Consider the following 19,358-nt stretch of genomic DNA (forward strand, 5'->3'; position numbering starts at 1 on the left):
TGACGTGGCGCTGCTTACGTGCGTGTTGTCGGGACGGATTATTACAGGGACGTCACGTGTATGGTGTCGCAAACTAGTCCGCTAATAAGTTTCCTGGACCCATTTTCGCAGGTGGTCAAGTCGGGCGCTCAGTTGTGCCGCCGCGCCGCTTCAAACCGGTCAGAAGGGTAGCGCTTTTTTTTCGTTAGCTCGTCGTCGGCTTGCTCGCGAGTTCGTTGTCCCGTGCCGACCCCGCCGAGCCGAAGAAACAAGAAAACGCCTCGTATATCTAGGTTGTTATAATCGTCGTTACCGGCTCACGCCCGGTTTGAGCAGAGCAGACACCACTTCTTGCCCACCTTCTCTCTTCCGCACACGTCAAAGAAGTCACTTGATCGCCTTTCTACGGAGCGCGCATCGGACGACACTTCGGCGGAGCGAGTTGCGTGTTTTTCTCGATCGGCATCGTAATTCGAGCGCATCGAAGTTTGCAGCGATGTCGGCTGGAGGTGACGCCTCGTCGGTCCCGGCTCGAAACTGTAAGTATATATACATGCGGCGCGAACCACGTACTCGTGTTTTACTGCCGACGATCGAGTTAACTAAATCCGCGCGAGATCGACGGTATATATATTACGCGTCGTGCATACCCACCTACCCTGAGGGTTCATGGCGCACTTCCGGGTCTTTGCTTCAGTATATCGCAACAATCCATATGATATCGAAAACCGGTGCGTATACATCCGTGCATTGCCCACGGCGTTTGAACTATCGTCGTACGTACTCGGTTCAGGTTGCACATATCAGCTGATCGTCACAACTTCAAGGGTTTCGCGCGTCATACTCCAGACGTGAAGCACGATTAACTGACGGAATCCTAATAGTGATTATTGATACGTTCGTATATACGTGTTCCGGCCGATGCGAGGTCTTTCCGGCGTGAGTAAAAAAAAAGGGGGGGCCGATTGAGAACGTCGCAAAACACCGAACGACAGTCGCGGCACCGCGCTTCAAAGATTACGAGAAAAGCGCTTCGTCATTCACCGCGACTGACGTATCTCCCACCGTGCCTGTCGGCTTGTCTCGCTATCGGCGCACGTAAAAGAGCGAGCGCGCGAGCCTGCGCGCTGATACGGAGATATCGGCTGTCGCGGGCCTAGTCGACGTATATGCCGGTCTTGCTTGCGTATAGTGGTCTCGCCTTGGGCGTCTTGTGAGAGCTTCCTCCTTTCGAAAGGCGAGAAAGACGGCAACTGCCGCCTTGACTTTGCGCTCGACACAACCACGTACGCACGTGCTTTCACAGTTGAGTCATATATTAGTTCGCCCAGAAATTATTAGGTGCAGCGTGTTCCGCAGAAAAAATAAACAGCGCACTAACACACGCACTGTCGACACTAGCGCTTGGAAGCTACAGACATAATTATAAGTTCATGTCACAAACATTCTTCCACCAACCCTGTCCACAAGAAATCAATAATTATAGAAAAAGAATATGCAATGTGGGGATGTCGAGCTCAAATATTTGCATGCCTAGAGCGATTGGTTTGATAATTCAAGGATCCATGAAGCGGCTTCAGTTATTAAGATTGGAAGTAACATATTTGTGCACATTTTGTCATTGGACAGCTTGTCTCACATCTTCATACATCCATGTTTTGGTGTACTCCTCATGGAGGCATTTGTGCACTGTAAATATTGAACAAACACTTGGATTGAGTTTTTGGCACATTATGCACATCAGTAGAGCTTGAACAGCTTGAACTGCACTGCAGCTGTAAGCATTTACTTGCCTGTTGAAGCTGTTGTGTTTTTGTGTGTGCCTATGATGTGGTTTATTTCCTTTAAAGCAAAGCCGACTGTGTCTACATTAAATGCACACAGTATACGGCTTCCACTACAATTGCAAATGTGTCATACTCAAACACAAAGATGCCATCTTACACGAAAAAATAAGGCCATATCACTCCTCAATAAAAGCAGTGTTATCAGCAGCAGCCAAGCTTGCAACCATCATTGTATGTTACTTATACTGATTACAGAATTACACCTATTGGATGCAGTGCCATGCTCATTTCCTGCATCTTGAAGCTTTGAATTTGTTACGTTTGAAACATCCTGTAGCATTTTGCCATAAGGTGTACATAACAAATCGGAACCAATAACTCTGAGCTCGGAAAAGTGAAACCACAGCTGTAACTCTTAGATCGTTTAGGTCCTGGAATTGTGCCCATCTTATCAGCCTGACGTCTGTGGCGCGCTCCTGATAAGGGTCAGGCCAGACCGAAGAACCTCTTATCAGGGCAAGCACAAGATCATCCTGCCGGCTGTCTCGGACGGTCTTCGTCCGCAGTCACTCCGTGTGCGTGCTTGTTCCTGTGAGGTGGTGTCTGCACAACTCCTGCTCACATTTCACCGTTTCTGAAGTGCTTTTTGTTCTATTCATACTTATGAGAATACCAGGTATGTGCACTTAGGAAGTGTCAAATTTTTCTATTTTGTGGCCACTGCTAGCGTTGCAGGTTTCAATTTTTTACTCAGTGTGAATTCAGATTATTGCGATACCTGCTGTTATGTTACCTTACATCATTGACTTTGATCTGACCCTTCCAGATTAAAACTAAACTTAGCTTACTTTTCTGTGATAGTACCTGCCTTGGTGAATTGTCTGTGCATGAAAGCTTCCATCTATCTTGTGTGCCACTGTTCAGCTGACCGGGAATTCTTCAGCCATTCCTTTTAAAGCATGTTTTATACTCTTGCGAAGTTAATCTTAGGCACACTCTTGTGTCAGCTAGCACGCTGGTGAAGTTGCTTTGCTTACATGTTATAGCATGCAGGCGTACATAAAGAAATCATTGTTACTTTACACTTCAGCTTTGCTCCAATGTGTGCCGATTGTACTGGTCTCTCCACTTGGCAGTTGCTACCAGCTGTCGTTTCAGCGAGTCACTTCTGTTTCTCACTCAAGTGTTGTTCGGGGTGTCCTTATCATGTGTTGTGCAAGTTCTTCTATTCTTAGATAGCTACCTTGATTGCACCAATGTTGACTTCACAATTGTAGAACGTCTGCTGCTTTCTTTTGACATTTTGAATCTCAATTTCTTGGTTATGGTTTGACCAGGCTCAACTATGGAAGATAATTCTATGCTTACAGTAAACCATAAGTCTCGATCGTGACGTATAGGAAAGGTCGTTATAGTAAAGGTAACTTCCATAGAGGAATGTCCTTTTTGCAAATTTCATGTTTAGCTTTTAACTCATTAATCTTATTTCATGTTCACTTTCGTTTAGGGTCTAGCCAACAAGGCCAGGGATTTAGTTTAGGGTCTTGTGTACTAACAAGTGCACGAACCATGTTTACGCTCAAATGCCTACAGAACAGGCCTTTGCTATAAGGTGACCCATGTAGTTCAGTCCACTTATCATTCTCTATTGAGGGTAGCTTTGGGGAAGATGCCTACGATTAACAATTCTTGCAATTGCTTAAGCTTCAGTGCACAGGTGTTGACTGCATCACAGCAGGTGTATAATTCTCCTAGTCAAAAGTTTGGTGAAATTCCATCTGATCTAGTGTCATAACAAAAAATATCGCTGCCGAAGTCAAAGTGTAAAAGAAGAGATGTTTTGGAAGGTTCCTTGGTCGCTATTTAGGAAGGCATGCGTAGTGACCAGAAAGCTTGTGTAATGGCTTCACACTTTTATACCTTAGGCTCATGTGGTGACTAAGTGACCTGTAAGGGCTCCACTTGGCCAGTGACTGCAACGATTTCATTGTGGATAGTTCTCATTGAAAGGGGAAAATTGTCATCCACCCGTAAGCAGCATGATGCTACAAAGAAAACCCATGCGGGTTTCTTAGAAAGAAAGCTTTGCACTTGAAGAAAAATTAATCCTGGTCTGGGAATTTTTCTTCACCTGTGAAGCTTTCTAACAAACCTGTTGGGGTTTCCTTTGTAGCTTAATGCAGCTTACGGGTGGATGACAATTTTTCCCTTTCGTGAACTTCCCTCCACTTTGCGAGCTTCTGCAGAACTCGTTCACCATAGTTCTCATCGGCTTGACTCGTACGTCTACTTCTTCAACTCTGCAGACTCGGCCATGGAGCCTGGATTTATGCAACAGCCTTTAGAGAAGTGCGATGAAGAGCTTCACCAGCTTGTCTTGAAGGAGAAGCAGCGACAGCTGCGTGGCCTTGAGATGATCGCCTCCGAGAACTTCACCAGTCTGGCAGTCACCCAGTGCCTCGGGACCTGCCTCACCAACAAGTACTCGGAGGGATACCCTGGGCAGAGGTGAGGCCATGCCTTGGTAGCCTTTGTTTGTATTTCTTTCTTTTTTAAATTTTTGGGTATTTGCCATAAGGCATAGGCAGTAAAAAAATTAACAAGAAGGGACACTAAATGAATGCATGCAGCAATATTTGATGCCGGTACTGCAGCAATTTGTTTGTGCATTCATTGTTCGCTATGAAGTTGCATTGAGAGACAAACAGAAACTATTTTTAACCTCTTATTGGCCCGAGTTTTGCCAAATTTTTGCCCAAAGGAAAGCATTTGAATAGCACTTAGAAACACCTTATGTGTGAAGTGAGAGCATCAGAAATTTATTTGTAACCTCGGGGGGGAATTTCGGGGTGCTCGTTATGTGGAAATATGAAATAAGCTGTTAGTGTGAAACAACACCTCTGTGTCCGTGCATTTCCCTACTATTTGTTCTTTACTTTGAAGGCCAACTGTCTGGCATCTTTCGGCAGGCTGTTAGGTGGTACATTTGGTGGTGCAAAATGCGTTTAGTGCAAACAAGTACAACACCAGAACAATTGTGGAAAACACAAATTTAAATGTATGAAACAACTGGCTCAACAGCGTGTATTGTTGAAAAAAGAAAAAAACAGAAACAACATTGCAAAGATTATGCCTGAAATCCTTGGCCAGTCATCCTTGTTGGAAACACCACATGCAGAGAATTGTTTTCCATTTCGGAGATGGCGACACAGTGGGACATTTTTGTTGGGCAACTGCACACAATGTTTGAATCCTGTTTTCTCTGGCTTGAAGGGGCAGGGTGTCCGGACATGGGAGATTAGCCTGCCCAGTAGGTAGACATTGCTTCCTTGAATACCTGAGCTAAATATTGATTCCTGCGTGCACAGCAGGGAGCTAGAGCTTTGCTCAAAACTTTATGCCAGCTCTCTTTCTCAATTCAGGCCAGTTTTTATGCTCATTGTGACACGTCATTAACATGATCGCCATTGGCTGGATTTCCAGCGCTTTTGGTGGGGCAAAAAATTGAGAAATCGTATACTGGTGAGGATGATGATTATATTTAATGGCATCTCTTTTGAAATGGGGCGTTGAAAAATAGTCATTTACCATGCTTGAGCTAACCAGGTTGTACTATATTATTTTATTTGCCTACGCCTCTAACGACATGGCTCCATCTCTTCCCTGCTTTCTTTGTTCTCTAATACTCTAGACGCCTCTTGCTTATCTTGACTGCTGATTAGTTAATGGCCCCATCAGGTTTCTAGCCCCGTGCATCTGGAAGGTAGGCCTTCTGTATTGTCCTGGCTGGGGGAATTATCTTGACATTCCATTACAATGTTCTGAATTGTCTCCAGATTTTCTCCAAGTGGTAAGGCAGTGGCGCTATCTGCTGCCCAAAACAATACTCCATTGCTGATACTACAGCCTCCGAAATTGAGCAGCGTAACATGCCTAACCTTGAAGGGTATGCCAATATTGGAGCTGAGCATAAAACCTGCGCACAGTGCAGTCATCACGTCTCATGCACTTCTGACCATGCACTGAAACAACATCCATTCCCGTTGGCAGGTACTATGGTGGCAACGAGTTCATCGACGAGATCGAAATCCTGTGCCAGAAGCGGGCCCTGGAGGCGTACCGTCTGGACCCCCAGCTCTGGGGCGTCAACGTGCAGCCCTACTCCGGCTCTCCGGCGAACTTTGCCGTCTACACGGGCGTCGTGGAACCGCACGGGCGCATCATGGGCCTGGACCTGCCCGACGGGGGCCACCTGACCCACGGCTTCTTCACCGACAAGAAGAAGATCTCGGCGACGTCCATCTTCTTCGAGTCGATGCCGTACAAGGTGAACCCGCAGACGGGCCTCATCGACTACGACAAGCTGCAGCAGACGGCTGCTCTGTTCAAGCCCAAGCTCATTATTGCTGGTGCGTGGGAACGTGTTTTTGCCTTAATCAGTTCAGCCCTAGCAAGCAATGTCTTGGGAAACATAGTGACGCTTGTAGTGTTTAGCGCAGACACTTCAAAAGCGACAGACAGCAGAGGAGACATACACAAGCACTACTTTAAAACAATGGTTTATTTGAAGGAAGGCGACCTAGACCTGCTACGCCCTGGGTGGCTAATCTGTGTGACATCCTGATGGGGTTTTTCTTGTGCCAGTTTACTCGCAACAACCGCTGTGGATCTTATTTCCTGTGTGTCTCAGTTCCTATAAGTTGTAGCTCTTCTTCTAGTCTGTCCACTGTGATGCACACAGAGTAACAGTGTATAACTGGCTTTAATTGGAAAGAATATGCAGTGCTTGTGGTAACAGGCTTCTGCCCCCACTGGATGTATGCGTGTGAGGTGAGGAAAACAACAGATGAAAGGAAATTGTGGAGTTGACAGTTTGCTCTTATGTAGGAGAAATAATTGTTGAATGTGCATGCTTTGTTATGTTTCCTCCAGCAGGAAACGATAGAGCCTTTTCACACAACTGATGTTCACTATTGCAGCATTCATTATGTAATGTTCATTATTACACTGCTCCTTGTAAACACTGCAAAGCCCTTTCTTTTTTTTTTCTCGTTAATCCACCTATTCTATTCATTAATTTGCTTACTGATGCTCATTAGGTGATGCAACACGTGAATGTACACCCCTTATTTACCTGTGAAAAATAAGGTTGGTACCCTCGCACGCAGGCGTGAGCTGCTACCCCCGTCATCTGGACTACAAGCGGTTCCGCGAGATCGCCAACGAGAACAACTCTCTGCTGATGGCAGACATGGCTCATGTCAGCGGCCTGGTGGCTGCGCAGGTGGCGCCGAACCCTTTCGAGTACTGCGACATCGTCACGACCACCACGCACAAGACCCTGCGGGGACCCCGAGCAGGGCTCATCTTCTACCGCAAGGGTAGAGCATTCATTCATTCATTCATTCATTCATTCATTCATTCATTCATTCATTCATTCATTTAGTAGACCGTACAGTACAACATAAGTTGAAGGGAAGAAAATGTTTCTTTCTCGCATTGAGGTTCTAATCTCAGGTTACATGTTTCTCAGGTAAGCCCACTTGCATGTTTTAAGTAGATTGACAAGTTATCCATGTTCTAAGATTGTCATCAGTCAGCTCTGAGTCACTTAATTTGTGTCCGTTCCTTGAGTGTTATCTAAGAGTTGCAATTCTAGTTCCTCAGAATCTGACATTTTTTTCCACTCGTCAAAACGTGGCCAGTGTAAAACAAAAAATTTTTTTTTTACCTAATTCTCTTTTATTCTTATTGTGCGCACTGGGGCTAGTACATGACCTAAGAATTATTTTAAGTCAATTCTGTTCCAGCCCTGACACACTCCATTTCGAGCTGAGCCTGCCAGTTCTGATCACTACATAGGCAGGGCATTGCTAAGGCCGATGATAAAGCGCCAAAAGGAGTTGTGATTGGAGCAAAACTATCGTGTTATCCCAGTTTCATTTTTTTGTACAGAGCCATTTCAGAACGAGCACATTTCTGCTTTCACGCAGGTGTGCGGTCCGAATCAAAGACTGGCGTGAAGGTCATGTATGACCTCGAAGAGAAGATCAAGCAGGCTGTCTTCCCGGGACTCCAGGGTGGGCCGCACAACAATGTCATTGCAGGTATTGTGCCTATGTGTTGCTGTTTCTTGCACAATGCTGCGAAAAAGTTCTTTGTGTACAGAAAGGCGGTATGCGCTGATGTGATCTTTCTGACTGTTACTTTTTTTTTTAGTTAAATGAAAGTCGACACCTTCTGAACCCTAATGAAGAAAGATACTGCCAAGTGTCAGAGCACCCTAAATGATTTGCTGTGATATTTGTTTCTGCAAACCGGCTTCAATTTTGGTATGCAAGAGATGGATGCCTCATGACTGACTGGCTGTGGTCTTCCTTGTGACTCGTCGAGAGCTTGTTGTGCTCAGAGAAACAACCCATTCTCTAGAGAACACTGCCTTATTTCCAATATAAGTGGATGTCTGAGCAGACGATAGCGGGAGGAATCAAAAGCACGGAAGAATGTGTTCGAATACTGAAACTCGAATGCATGATGCAAACCGAGTTGCCGAGTGTTCTCGTATTTGGCAGTATTGGGAGAAACAGCGAGGATGAGTACAGCTTAGGCTTGTTAGTTGATCAAAGGGTTAACTTGCAGTATGTCGTACCAGCTTGTTTAAACAGAAATAGCACTTCTTGGCCAGTTCTAAGTTCATACGTGGGCTCACATGGCAATAATGCAAGCCAATCAACAATATTTGATAGTCTATATCTTGTAATAATGCAGCTGCAAGTCTGTTTCGTTCGACCATAGTATTGCTGTCAGCGCAGTCTGAAATAGCCTGTCAAATTACTGTACTTCATACTACATAGCTTGCACATTTGGGACGGAGCCAGGATTTCCGTTATGTCTTGCATGGCCCCAGTATCACTGTCAGAGCACTCTGAAGTGGCCAGTCAAATATATTTTAGCATTTCAGATTTGGAATCTGGTTCCCAGTTAAATGTAGCGTACAAGGTATGGGCAGCTTGCAGAAAGAGAACGCACAAACGCCGCTGCCTCCTTATTGATTGTTCCAGGAATTGCAGCTGCACTCAAGCAGGCCAGCACCCCCGAGTTCAAGGCCTACCAGGAGCAGGTTGTCAAGAACGCGAAGACGCTTGCCAAGGAACTACAGGACCGAGGCTACACGTGCGTCTCAGGTTCGTAACGACACCATCACCGCAAATCCTGTCCTGGAAATAGCCGAAAGAGCATTTACATTTCTCTAGAAGGTGCCTCTGATCAGAAATTCTTTTGGTGCAGGTATTCGAGAGGACAAAAAAAGAAAAAAATGTCACGGCCACGACATTTGCATCAGCGTAGTACTGAAACCTTGTTATAGCGAAGTCTTGTTTGACATGAAAAGATACCTTTGTCATATCCCATGTTCGTTAAAACTAAACGCTTTTTTTTTGCTGCACATGCTTAGCCTGCTCTATGCGATCGCTACAGTGCATGAACATTACAATGAAGGTTTTTTTTTTCACTAAGTTATAAATTTGTAAACTTCGTGCCTCAGCGTTTTCTTTCCTTAACTTGCTGATTTTTGACAATCCCTGTGAAAAAAGAAATCATGGCCCTGAATTAATATTCTGCTTACAACGGTTGGTTGAATTCTGTTTCCTCTCATACATGAACCAAGTTTTTTTTTAAATTAGTGCAGTGGTTGTCTAACGTGAACATTTCTGCTTTTTATTTTTGATTTATTAGGAATTTTTCACCGGCTAAGCACTCTTGCTATGTTATCGCTCGGCTCGGGACATGCCTACATGTATCGGAACTTTCCCGAATGTTGTCGCCAATTCTACAGCAAGAGTTTGTTGTCTAATTAGATTACGGGCGCAAAACAAATAGTAGTATACATTGTGGAACAGATAAAAAAACCAGCGATTACTCTGGAATGTGCGACGAGTCGCATACAAATAGCCGACGAGCTTGACCTGTAGATCAGATTTTCAACGGCCGAGGACTGTGCTTGCCATTATCGTTGTTCGAGTGTTGCTTTATTTCTGTGGGCACAAGTTCTGCCCAACAAAGCGTTAAATACGTGACTCACAGTTTTGCCACTGTCTAGTTCTTCACCATCACTACTATGTGACAACGGGTACAAGGCAACACTTGAGCATTAACAAAAGCTTAAAAAGAAAATAGGTAGCTCACAGGACCTTGTCATTGTCTACATCCCATAAGAAACTCAACACTGTCTTTATTCAGGTTAGCACCAAGATCTCCTAGCTTCCCTTGCTCAGAAAGCATTTTAGGCCATAGTCTACTTCCTCCATCTCGGATCACGAGGCTTTTTGATGCACTGTACTTGCACAATCTCTGAACTATGTGTGCAAGGCGATAACAAGAGATGCTGTGTAGCTCAAACGCTATCTTGAGTGTGTCATTTTGTTGTTTCTGATGCAATGCCAGCAATGTAACTATGCCGTTTGTAATCTGAATCCTTTCTGTCTTTGCTTGCGTGTTAGCTTTACACTTTGCATGTGGGACAAGCATGTTTGCCGAATACACAGGTGACCATTGATAAGGCCATTGTTACCAGAAACACTGGATGCTTATCTGGAGTCTGTCCTGCCTCTTTATTGTGGACCTTTCCTTGATCTCTGTATGGAGATTCTTGTGCAATGTATATTTATCCTGTGAAAGCTAAGTACTATTCTGATAACACTGAGAGACAGCAAGACCATTATTGCAGAACATGAATGTTTCTTTTTCTTTTTCCCGTACCTGTAACCACGCCAAAGTGAAAACGAATGACTGTAGTACAGTTAAAGTTTCTTCTGCGGCAGTTTGTGTTTCATTCTTTCTTTTATTTCTGTATGTTTACCATAACTGTATAAGGGCGTACACCATTTTCCCAAATTGTGGGCCCTTAAAAATTGAAGAGAGTGCTTTAACTCAATATTTAGAATCAGTAACAATTTTTTTTTTTCAGAAATGCAGTCATCAAAAGGTTTTGGCTAGGTTGGCAGGTTTCTAAATTTCTATCTGGTATAGCGCAGCCAGAACAGAGATGACAGAGGTGAGGGCAACATAATGCTCCTATGTCATCTTTTCTGCCATCCCGCATGTTGGGACTGTAAAGGATGTCATACTTACTAGCCCTTCTGAGCTTCAGAAATTCACTGCAATATACCACATCTGCATAAGTTCGGGTGAAATTGCACAATGAACAATTCAGAATTTCAGTATCTGCTTGCCTGCGCTTTCTGTAGTTGCTGGATGAAACGTTGTGCGCTGATTTATTTATTTATTTATTTATTTATTTATTTATTTAGAAAACACCCTACAGGCCCTGTTGGGCATTGAGTAAAGGGGCAATATAACAATGAGCTGTTGAGTACAATGGAAACAACTAAAAAATAAATCTAAGACAACTGTACAGTGGCTGAACTAAAAAAACAAAGCACAGAATGATCAAGCCTAACAGCAAAATAAGAGGAAGGAGATTAAGTAAAACGCACGCACAGGCGTTCACGAAATATTTTACGACCAGTTATTGAGACGATTTCATCGGGAAGACCATTCCAGTGGTATATGGCATAAGGTACAGCAGGTAAATTGAGAGCAGTAGTTTCATTGAAAATGCGCTTGAAGCTAAAATGATTATGTAATCTTGAGGACATACGGGTGAGGGTTTCGAGGGGTAATATACATGGCTTATTTCTGCGATTTCTGCGAATTATGTTGCAAACTTTTCCTATGCTAGAAAACCCACCCGAAAGCTCTGTACTGAAATGTTTTGTCTTTATAGTCTTTCATTGTTGTCATTAGTCCGTTGAAGCCCAGTGCAACTCAAGGTGACCTCTCTGTATGCTCTCCAGTTACCTGAATCGAGGCACTAATATTGCTTTGACCGAGAGTGCCAGGGACCCAATATGTGCCTTAGTGTCAAGGGGCCTTGACAGATTGTTGCCATATTTGCTTTCTACATCTACAGTCTAAGGAGTCATGTAGTTGCAACAGGGGCTTTGTAGTTTGAACAATGCCAGGCCAAGCAAACGATCACGATTACTCGAATGATTACCTTCAGTCAATTGGCTTCCCCCCAGAAATCTAGCTGTTATTCGGACAATGTATAAAAAGCCAGCAGTGGGGTCAAGACGACTCATTTGTCTGGACAAGTAGGACTCACAAGTGAAATGAAGATTTCAAGTGGTGTTACTATATCTTTGTTCTTTGTTTCTTGCTTTCTTCTGCCCTCATTCTTCTAGGGCCTCTCTCTCTCCTCTACTCACTCCCTTGTAAACCTGTTCTTTAATAAAGAGCTCTCTGTCTAAAACTACTCTGCCTACCTACGTGTTATCTTGTAGGCCTCTGTACGTGGCACTCATGCGCCCGCAACTCTCGCAGGAGGCACAGACAACCACTTAGTCTGGGTCGACCTGCGACCCACGGGCCTCAACGGATCGCGAGCGGAGCGCGTGCTCGAGCTCCTGTCCATCGCGTGCAACAAGAACACCGTGCCCGGCGACAAGAGCGCGCTCAACCCCGGCGGCATCCGCCTGGGCACCCCTGCTCTCACCACGCGAGGCCTCAAGGAGAACGACATCATCAAGGTGGCTGAGTACATCCACAAAGGTAGGAGCTCGCGTCGCCACTTTCGCCTGCGAACAAACGCTAGCTATGGACCAGTGAGTGGGTTGAACGTGGCCATTCGTTCGACCATCCGTTCCCAATAGATGGTAGCTGCACTGTTGTGACGACGCTCACGATGCCAGAGACGTGACAATCGAAACCACGTATCGGGGGCGGTTTCATGTAGTTCCCTTTAGTTATACTCGCAGACAAACATTCTGTCGCTACGCACGCAAAAACTTCGGGGCCCGGAGCTTCTCAGTTGTATTACGAGCATGAATCGGAAAGTATTTGCCCCTATTTTTTTTAATTTTTTTTAGCCAAATTATGCCTGTATATGCGAGGTCAACATAGCCATTCCTAGCGGTGGACCTTTCTTGGACTGGCCTGGCCTTATCTGCTGGTAGCCCCACAGCACGGCGCTGCTGTCAGTTGTTGAAGATGGCGGTTGTGCTTCACACATCCATGGCATACGAGCAACAAAGTGTGATTAGTTTTCTATGGAGCAAAAGACGAACGGCCATTGAAATTCACAGGGAAATGCAGCCCACGTACAGGGAAAAGTGTCTCGTTTTGAGAGGTGGGAGGTGCTGGTTTTGATAGTTCGCAAAAGGCCGGGAAGACTTGCACGACAATGAGCATTCGGGGAGGCCGCGTGCGACATTGACTTATGACAGAGGCATCTCAAATTTAGTTCTGCGATGGGACAAATGGTCTGAACCGGTGTGGGGCTACGGCATGTGGAAAAATATTGTAAGGTATGTAGAATAGTATGTACATTTGTAATCATCTGTATGTACCCTATTTTTGCTAATAAAAGATAGGGCCCAAGGACTTTATGATTCACCCTCGTAGATCGCCAAGTAACATAGATCCATTTAATTTCTCTCTTGGTTTCTCCGTCTTCAGCACTGCTGTGCCTGAAAAGCGATAAGCATTAGCAAACAAAGTTCCACAATATTTCCGCCCATTTTGCCGTGTAACAAAAATAATAAAATGTTTAAACAAGGCACGTTGTGTTGCGTAGTAATTCCTTGATATCGCTTGTACAGAGACAAAAAGAAACTTGTGCATCAGGACGTGTGGCCTTTTCTTTTATTTTTATTTTTTGACATAATGTTTCAGTGATGACAAGTCCTACTAGAGCTAGGGATGCTGGAAATAGCAGTGCGATATTAAAGAATTCAATGTTTTAGCGCTCAGTCTGCATGGTTAAGGCTGGTCCGGAAAGAGCAAAAGCCCTCGATGCCATTTATTAGTTGTGAACAGACTGGGCAGCCCGATAACAACTGTGAATTCACGAATGCGTGGGGGGCGGTGGGGGGGGGGGACGGTTGCTGCCATATTGTCCAAGACATTCATTTTTTGGTGTTGCCATTAGTTCGACATCTCTGCACTCTGGCCATAGACAAGCACTGCCGTATAATCTTTCTGCAAATACTAAATGTAATCGCACGCAATGATGTTGTCTACTACAAGAGCAGCAGTGAAGCTTGGCACTCTGTGCAGCAGAGCACACTCGCGTGCGCTTCGGTTCTGTAGCTTCGGATGCGTAGCCACAGAAGGTGGCCCGTGAGTATAGTAGTTTATGAGCTTCGAGCATGGCTTGACTGTTGTGAAATCAAAGTGCACAATCGTTTAATTCGAGCAATACTAACATACGGGGCAAAAACGCAAGAAGTTAAGGATCGCACAATCAGCGATAGTACGAAATATGTCAGGCGCAACGCTAAGAGACAGGAAGACAGCTGAACGGATTATAGAATAAGCTGATATTCTAGTTGACAATAAACGGGCCATAATACCTCATTTTTTAGCTTGAATTAGGCATTGCATGCTAAACTGTACATGTCCTCCAGTAAGCTGTCAAAATTTGCGTGCAATCAGTGCAGGAGAATATTTCTACTTGACTTTTTTTCATGTCGCCGTTGAACCGTACAGCAGTTAGGCAACACTGAGTGGTGACGAAACAATTGCCGCTCCCACAAACGGCTCCCTCGGGTAGCTGAAGTCGATCTCGAAGGCCATGCTTTTGTGTACTGTAAACACCGGAAGCAACTGGAGGAGCTGGAAATATGACATGTATGCCGTGTGTCGTTTTGTTTTTGCTTGTGCATCTCAGTGGTTTGCTGCTTGTATTTATCGCTCATTTAAAGGAACTGCGGGCACAATTCTTTGTCAACACCCTCGCCACACAGCATTGGGCACCTTGGCTTAAAAAGTCGAGCCTCTGGACCTCATTACAATAAAAGTTTTCACACACGCACGCACCAGAGCGTGTGAAGCAAAAATGTTTCAAAACAGATGACACAGCCAAATGGGGATCACCGTCAGTGGGAGGGGTTTAGAGGTAGCAATTTTAAAAGGAAATTTTAAGTTAAAATGTGCACTGAGAGCACTGCCTTTTGTGAGCATCCAGACAACTGTGTCATAGCCCCTTTAAGAGGAAAAAATGAAGTTAAGCAGGTCTGATAGCCGGTGGTCTATTATAGTTACAGTATGGGTGCCTACAGAAGGGTAGTGCAGTCTAGGACAGCAGAGAATTGGGTGGTGTGATGAAATTAAGAAATTTGCAAGCACAACTTGGAATCGGCTAACTAAAGGCAGGGGTGATTGGAGATCGCTGGTCTTCGTCCTGCAGTGGTCACAAGTGGGCCGATGATCATGACGTTTTCGTGGGTTTTCAGGACTGGCCTTCGCCCTGGAAGTCAAGGCCAACTCGGGACCAACCCTGAAGGACTTTAAGGCAAAGCTCGAAACGGATCCGGTCTATGTGGAGCGGATGAACAAGCTCCGCGAGGAAGTGGAAGCCTTTGCACTCACTTTCTTCATGCCCGGCTACATGGATGTCTGAGCAGAGACAACGTTCGTCGCTCATTCCGCATTTGTTCCAACGTACCCGTCTGTATGTTTCCTTGTTTTCGTCACCAAGCGTGCTTCGAAATTATTGTACAGTAGGATTGCAAACCAAGGCTCCTGTGTGACGCTAAGGCTGAAGGAAGTGTTTTCCTGTACATATTTGCAATGTCCTCATTTGGTGTTTACTGCAAGAATTCTTTTCACATCTCGCGCTGGATTTCTACACGTGTGCGCTGACAAAAGTTGACATCGTATCCGTTCACGCATAAAAGCCAATACTTGAGTTATTGGTACCCAACGTACTGCAACACAGAAGTTGCCACAACGATTTTAGACAAATTCACTGTTTTTTTTTTTTTTTTAACTGCCATTGTCAGCAGCAATACGTTTGGGCCGGCAAGCTATTGTGCTGTCATCGTACCAAGCCCCGTTGACTGTTTTGCTGTGCAAGTGAGAGTTGATGAGAGTATGTGTCAAATTGTCTATTTTTGCTACGGAACAAAATAAATACTTCATTTTATTCCACGCGGAAGGCTCTGGGTCAGTGTCGATTGCCTCTCTTTCGCTTTACGCTCTAGGTGTTGGCTTATTGATGTATAGTTTAACGTCCTGAGGCAACATCCAAGCTACAAGAGGTGCTGCAGCATGGAACGTGATCGGGGCACTGAACCAACATTGGTTATGGTGTCAAGTGAAGAAACACGCATAGTGCAAAAGCCATCACTCATTGCTCTGTGCATGTGTAGGCCACGAGAGTGATTGAGACAGGCACGCACAATGCCTGCCAAGTTCAATGCAATAGCACACCTTTATCTTGAATTTCTCTGCCTCAAGATGGCTGAACATACTGTTGCAATGTTAACTTGTTTATTATGTACAAAGCCTTTGCCAGCTTGTAATTAATCAGTGTGCGCTTTTGTGCGATCTAACTTTCAAACTCTTGGACTAGGTATAATTAGTCATGATGTATGGCTAGCACGTAGTGGACCTGTGTAACGTAAATGTCTCTCGAATGTACCGTCACTTGTATCACAAACGCATCAAAAGTCGTTGTCGCTGTCAATGAACTGCGACTGGGAACGCCTGTTGGGAGGCTTGATCCCGCCCATGGCTTCAAGGTCCAGCTCGAGGTCGTCGTCCGAGGAGCCGTCGTCGGACCCCTCGTCCTCGCCTTCGAGGTCAAGGTCAGAGTCCGAGTCGAGCACCTGTGGCAAAAAGAAGGAGCGTTTAACCTACACTCAAGGACAGACATCGGCGCCCCTTTGCTGAATGTAGCCCTGATGATCAGGAGACACGAGGACATCTGATTGGACAAGTTGCTCAGGCGCTACCTCGTGCGTTTGCATGAGAGACACATATGCGGTCACACAATGTGCGAGATATTGCTGACCTTCTTCTAACATCAGTGAGCTGAGGGGCTTGGAAGGGTTCCACAGTACAGTGCTTGCAACTAGGATGCGACGAGCTCTCTGCGGCAATAATGAGTTTTAGCTTGCCTGCAAACTCCTCATCGTTTATGAATGGCCGAGTTATCGGAGCCGGGGACGGTAGCAGCAAAGCTGATAGCGACATGTTGTGGCATTTTGTTGAACTACAATGCGTTTGGAGAAGATTCATGTCGCGTCATTGTTATTGTCGAAGGGAAATCATAAAAGGACTGCAGTTTAACAGTCATGTCACCACCAACGCTTTACACCGGCAGTTACCCTAAGTAGAATATGGTTAGTCACTGCTTCATCAGATGTCGCTACCATCGATGTTGTTGTCATACACTTCTCTGGTAGTATGGTATTCCCCCAAATGCAAACATGTTTATTCTTCCTAATATCTCTAATATTGCTTACTGTGGCCTCCGAGATGCATGCACAGGTGCTAGCACTCGCAGAGTCTGAATGGCGTGCAAGGCCCCTTACAAGTTATCAAGAGTGAATACTGCACAATAAGCCAGTGGTTAGCACGTCCTACTTCCAAGTTCACGTTGCCACCCATGCGCGAGTTTGACGTCCAGTGGCACAGAGGGGCAAAGTCTTGTTTTCCTTAACCATCTGGTGAGAGCATGAGAGGATGAACTGGTGACAGTGATGGTTCAATGATGGCCCAGCGACAACAGCAAACGGAAAGCATTGGTTGACACAGGAAACCGAGTTGCAAGTTCTTAAGTACTGTCGCAGTAACTTCTAGTTCTAATGCCACTTACCTACAAGCACGTACCTACGCGGAAATTACTGTAGGGGTGTTCTACACTGTCATAAAATTGGTATAAGGGCCAAACTGTAAAGTGTCATACTTTGGTGTGTCGCCCCCAAAGAAGAGTGGGCAAACATTCAGAGACCATGGCAGCAAAACGAAATCGCTCATCCGTCATTTTCAATGAAAGATATCTCCTGTGTACTGCAGCATTAATCAGCCTGCCTCGCCATGACATAATTGCACGGAGGAAGACACTTAGGAGGTGAAACTCCCGTCAGCACGAGCGAGCGCGGGCGGCCAGATAAGGTCACAATTGTATGCGCCGATGGGGCCGTATGCAGCGGCGGCGCCATGCGGCGCGTCGTAGAAGCCACAGCAAAAAAAGAAATGCAGCGCCCGGGCAGGCGGCTCCGGTGCGCTGTCCGGTCACTTCCTCCGTGCCCTCATAGAAGTCAGGCGCACGCGGCCGAACGGGAGCAACACGCTCGACCGGTTGCTCTGGCAACCGAAATGGCCACCAGGCGCCGCCAGCATGATTGTGGCTCTGTGGGCTTGTGAGCTTTTCTGGTTGCCGCAAACAGCAGAGTTTCCACTCCTAAATGTTTCTTGCTCTGTGCATGATTGTAACACATGCAGAAGGCCAAGCAAAAGCCCAAGACCTTGCAGCATTGTCCCGAGATCACGAAGTGTTTACCCTCTCCCTCTTTCTATTACCCCTTACCCACTGTGCAGGGTAGCAAAACTACTATATGCTTGCCTGGCTGGCCTCCCTACCTTTCCTCTTTTTGCTTTCTTTCTATATCAAGAGCTCAGCTTGGAACAAAAGTTGTGACGTGCAGATGGCATTCGCCTGGCTTGATTTAGTGTGCTGCACAGGAAACTCTATTAAATATTGTGTCTAATACATGGCCTCTTAGGAAAAACAGCACATAGACTGGATTCAGAGGGTAAGAACCAGACAAAAAGAAGTGCTGAACTACCAGCCATTGCTTTTCATTGCTTGTCCACTCTTTATATGCATGTAGCGATTCAGTTTCAGTTTGACTGATAAAGTGTATCAGAGAGCTGAATTGAAGATGAAGACAGTGTGTGTGTGGCCATCGCCACCTTCGATTTGGCGCTTGTGGTTTCAGACGCCGTGTGATGGACAGTCGCACTGGGCAGACGTGACCAGGCTCACAGAGACGGCACAGTAGTGATGAACAACCTCTTTCAGTACTGACAGCAGCCTATGAGGAGCGCCTCCTGCAGCTTCCAACAATGTGCCGATATTGCGAATCTGAGAAGAACGAATTGGCATGCTGCCCGGTGCCTGTGCTTCTCTCAATGGCACGAGTGAGTGGCCGACAACTTCACACACATTGCACATTGCGACTGCGATACACTCTGCAGCGTAAACAAAGTTTGTCTCATGGACATTTTTATTGTTTGACTGAGGCTGACTTAGTTGTTGCTTCATGTTCGTTGAGAGTTACATTAACACTATCTGCGTCTGTAATTAGCACATGTATAATTGTGCCGCATTCACTGTCGCAAAGTTTTTCTTTTTTGCATTCTATCTTCCTAACTGCATACCTGAGATCTTGGGGCCCATGCTTCCTATCACAATATGTGAACTGTACATGCAACTGCAACCACAAAGGGAACGTACAGCAGTTGCAATCATGTGACCTAACCTAACCTAAATGTGTTTGACGTACCTTGTCACCACCTGCCATGGAGCCAAACAGCAATCTCCCAGCCGCAGCCTGGCTTTCGGAATCTGCATGGCCAAACGTTTTGCATTCAGCACATCTTTTACCTCCCTTGCCCACATTGCAGGCAGAATTAACTTGGGTTTGTTTTGAATGGCATCGTGGATGCCTCCAGGAGTCTATCACGACCAAGTTTCATCTTCTAAATTAAGCACCACTCTGCGGACGCTGCATACAGTTG

At 45.5% G+C, this 19,358-nt stretch overlaps 2 protein-coding genes across 4 annotated transcripts in view; one reads left to right on the forward strand and one right to left on the reverse strand.

Annotated features, from left to right (window-relative positions):
* On the forward strand, window positions 1–15,759 carry LOC142590058 (serine hydroxymethyltransferase-like). 2 transcript variants are annotated; one of them, XM_075701896.1, is made up of 8 exons: window positions 1–518; window positions 4,073–4,274; window positions 5,817–6,175; window positions 6,935–7,147; window positions 7,760–7,873; window positions 8,828–8,950; window positions 12,150–12,377; window positions 15,062–15,759. In XM_075701896.1, exons 1-8 carry the CDS (start codon window positions 476–478, stop codon window positions 15,226–15,228), a joined length of 1,449 nt encoding a protein of 482 aa, XP_075558011.1. In that variant the 5' UTR covers window positions 1–475; the 3' UTR covers window positions 15,229–15,759. The 2 variants fall into 2 exon arrangements, with proteins under 2 accessions (XP_075558011.1, XP_075558012.1); XM_075701897.1 differs by lacking the exon at window positions 1–518 and adding an exon at window positions 2,284–2,442.
* Cluap1 (clusterin associated protein 1) overlaps window positions 15,636–19,358 on the reverse strand; it is a 13,036-nt gene continuing 9,313 nt past the window's right edge. For both annotated transcript variants that reach the window (XM_075701899.1, XM_075701898.1), the window contains 2 exons: window positions 19,124–19,185; window positions 15,636–16,438 (listed from right to left, as the gene is read on the reverse strand). In XM_075701899.1, coding sequence (XP_075558014.1) covers window positions 16,274–16,438; window positions 19,124–19,185 — 227 coding nt within the window. In that variant the 3' untranslated portion in view covers window positions 15,636–16,273. The remainder of the gene's footprint in view (window positions 16,439–19,123; window positions 19,186–19,358) is intronic.

Source organism: Dermacentor variabilis, chromosome 8, assembly GCF_050947875.1.
Source record: "Dermacentor variabilis isolate Ectoservices chromosome 8, ASM5094787v1, whole genome shotgun sequence".
In the NCBI taxonomy this organism is placed as follows: Eukaryota; Metazoa; Arthropoda; class Arachnida; order Ixodida; family Ixodidae; genus Dermacentor; species Dermacentor variabilis.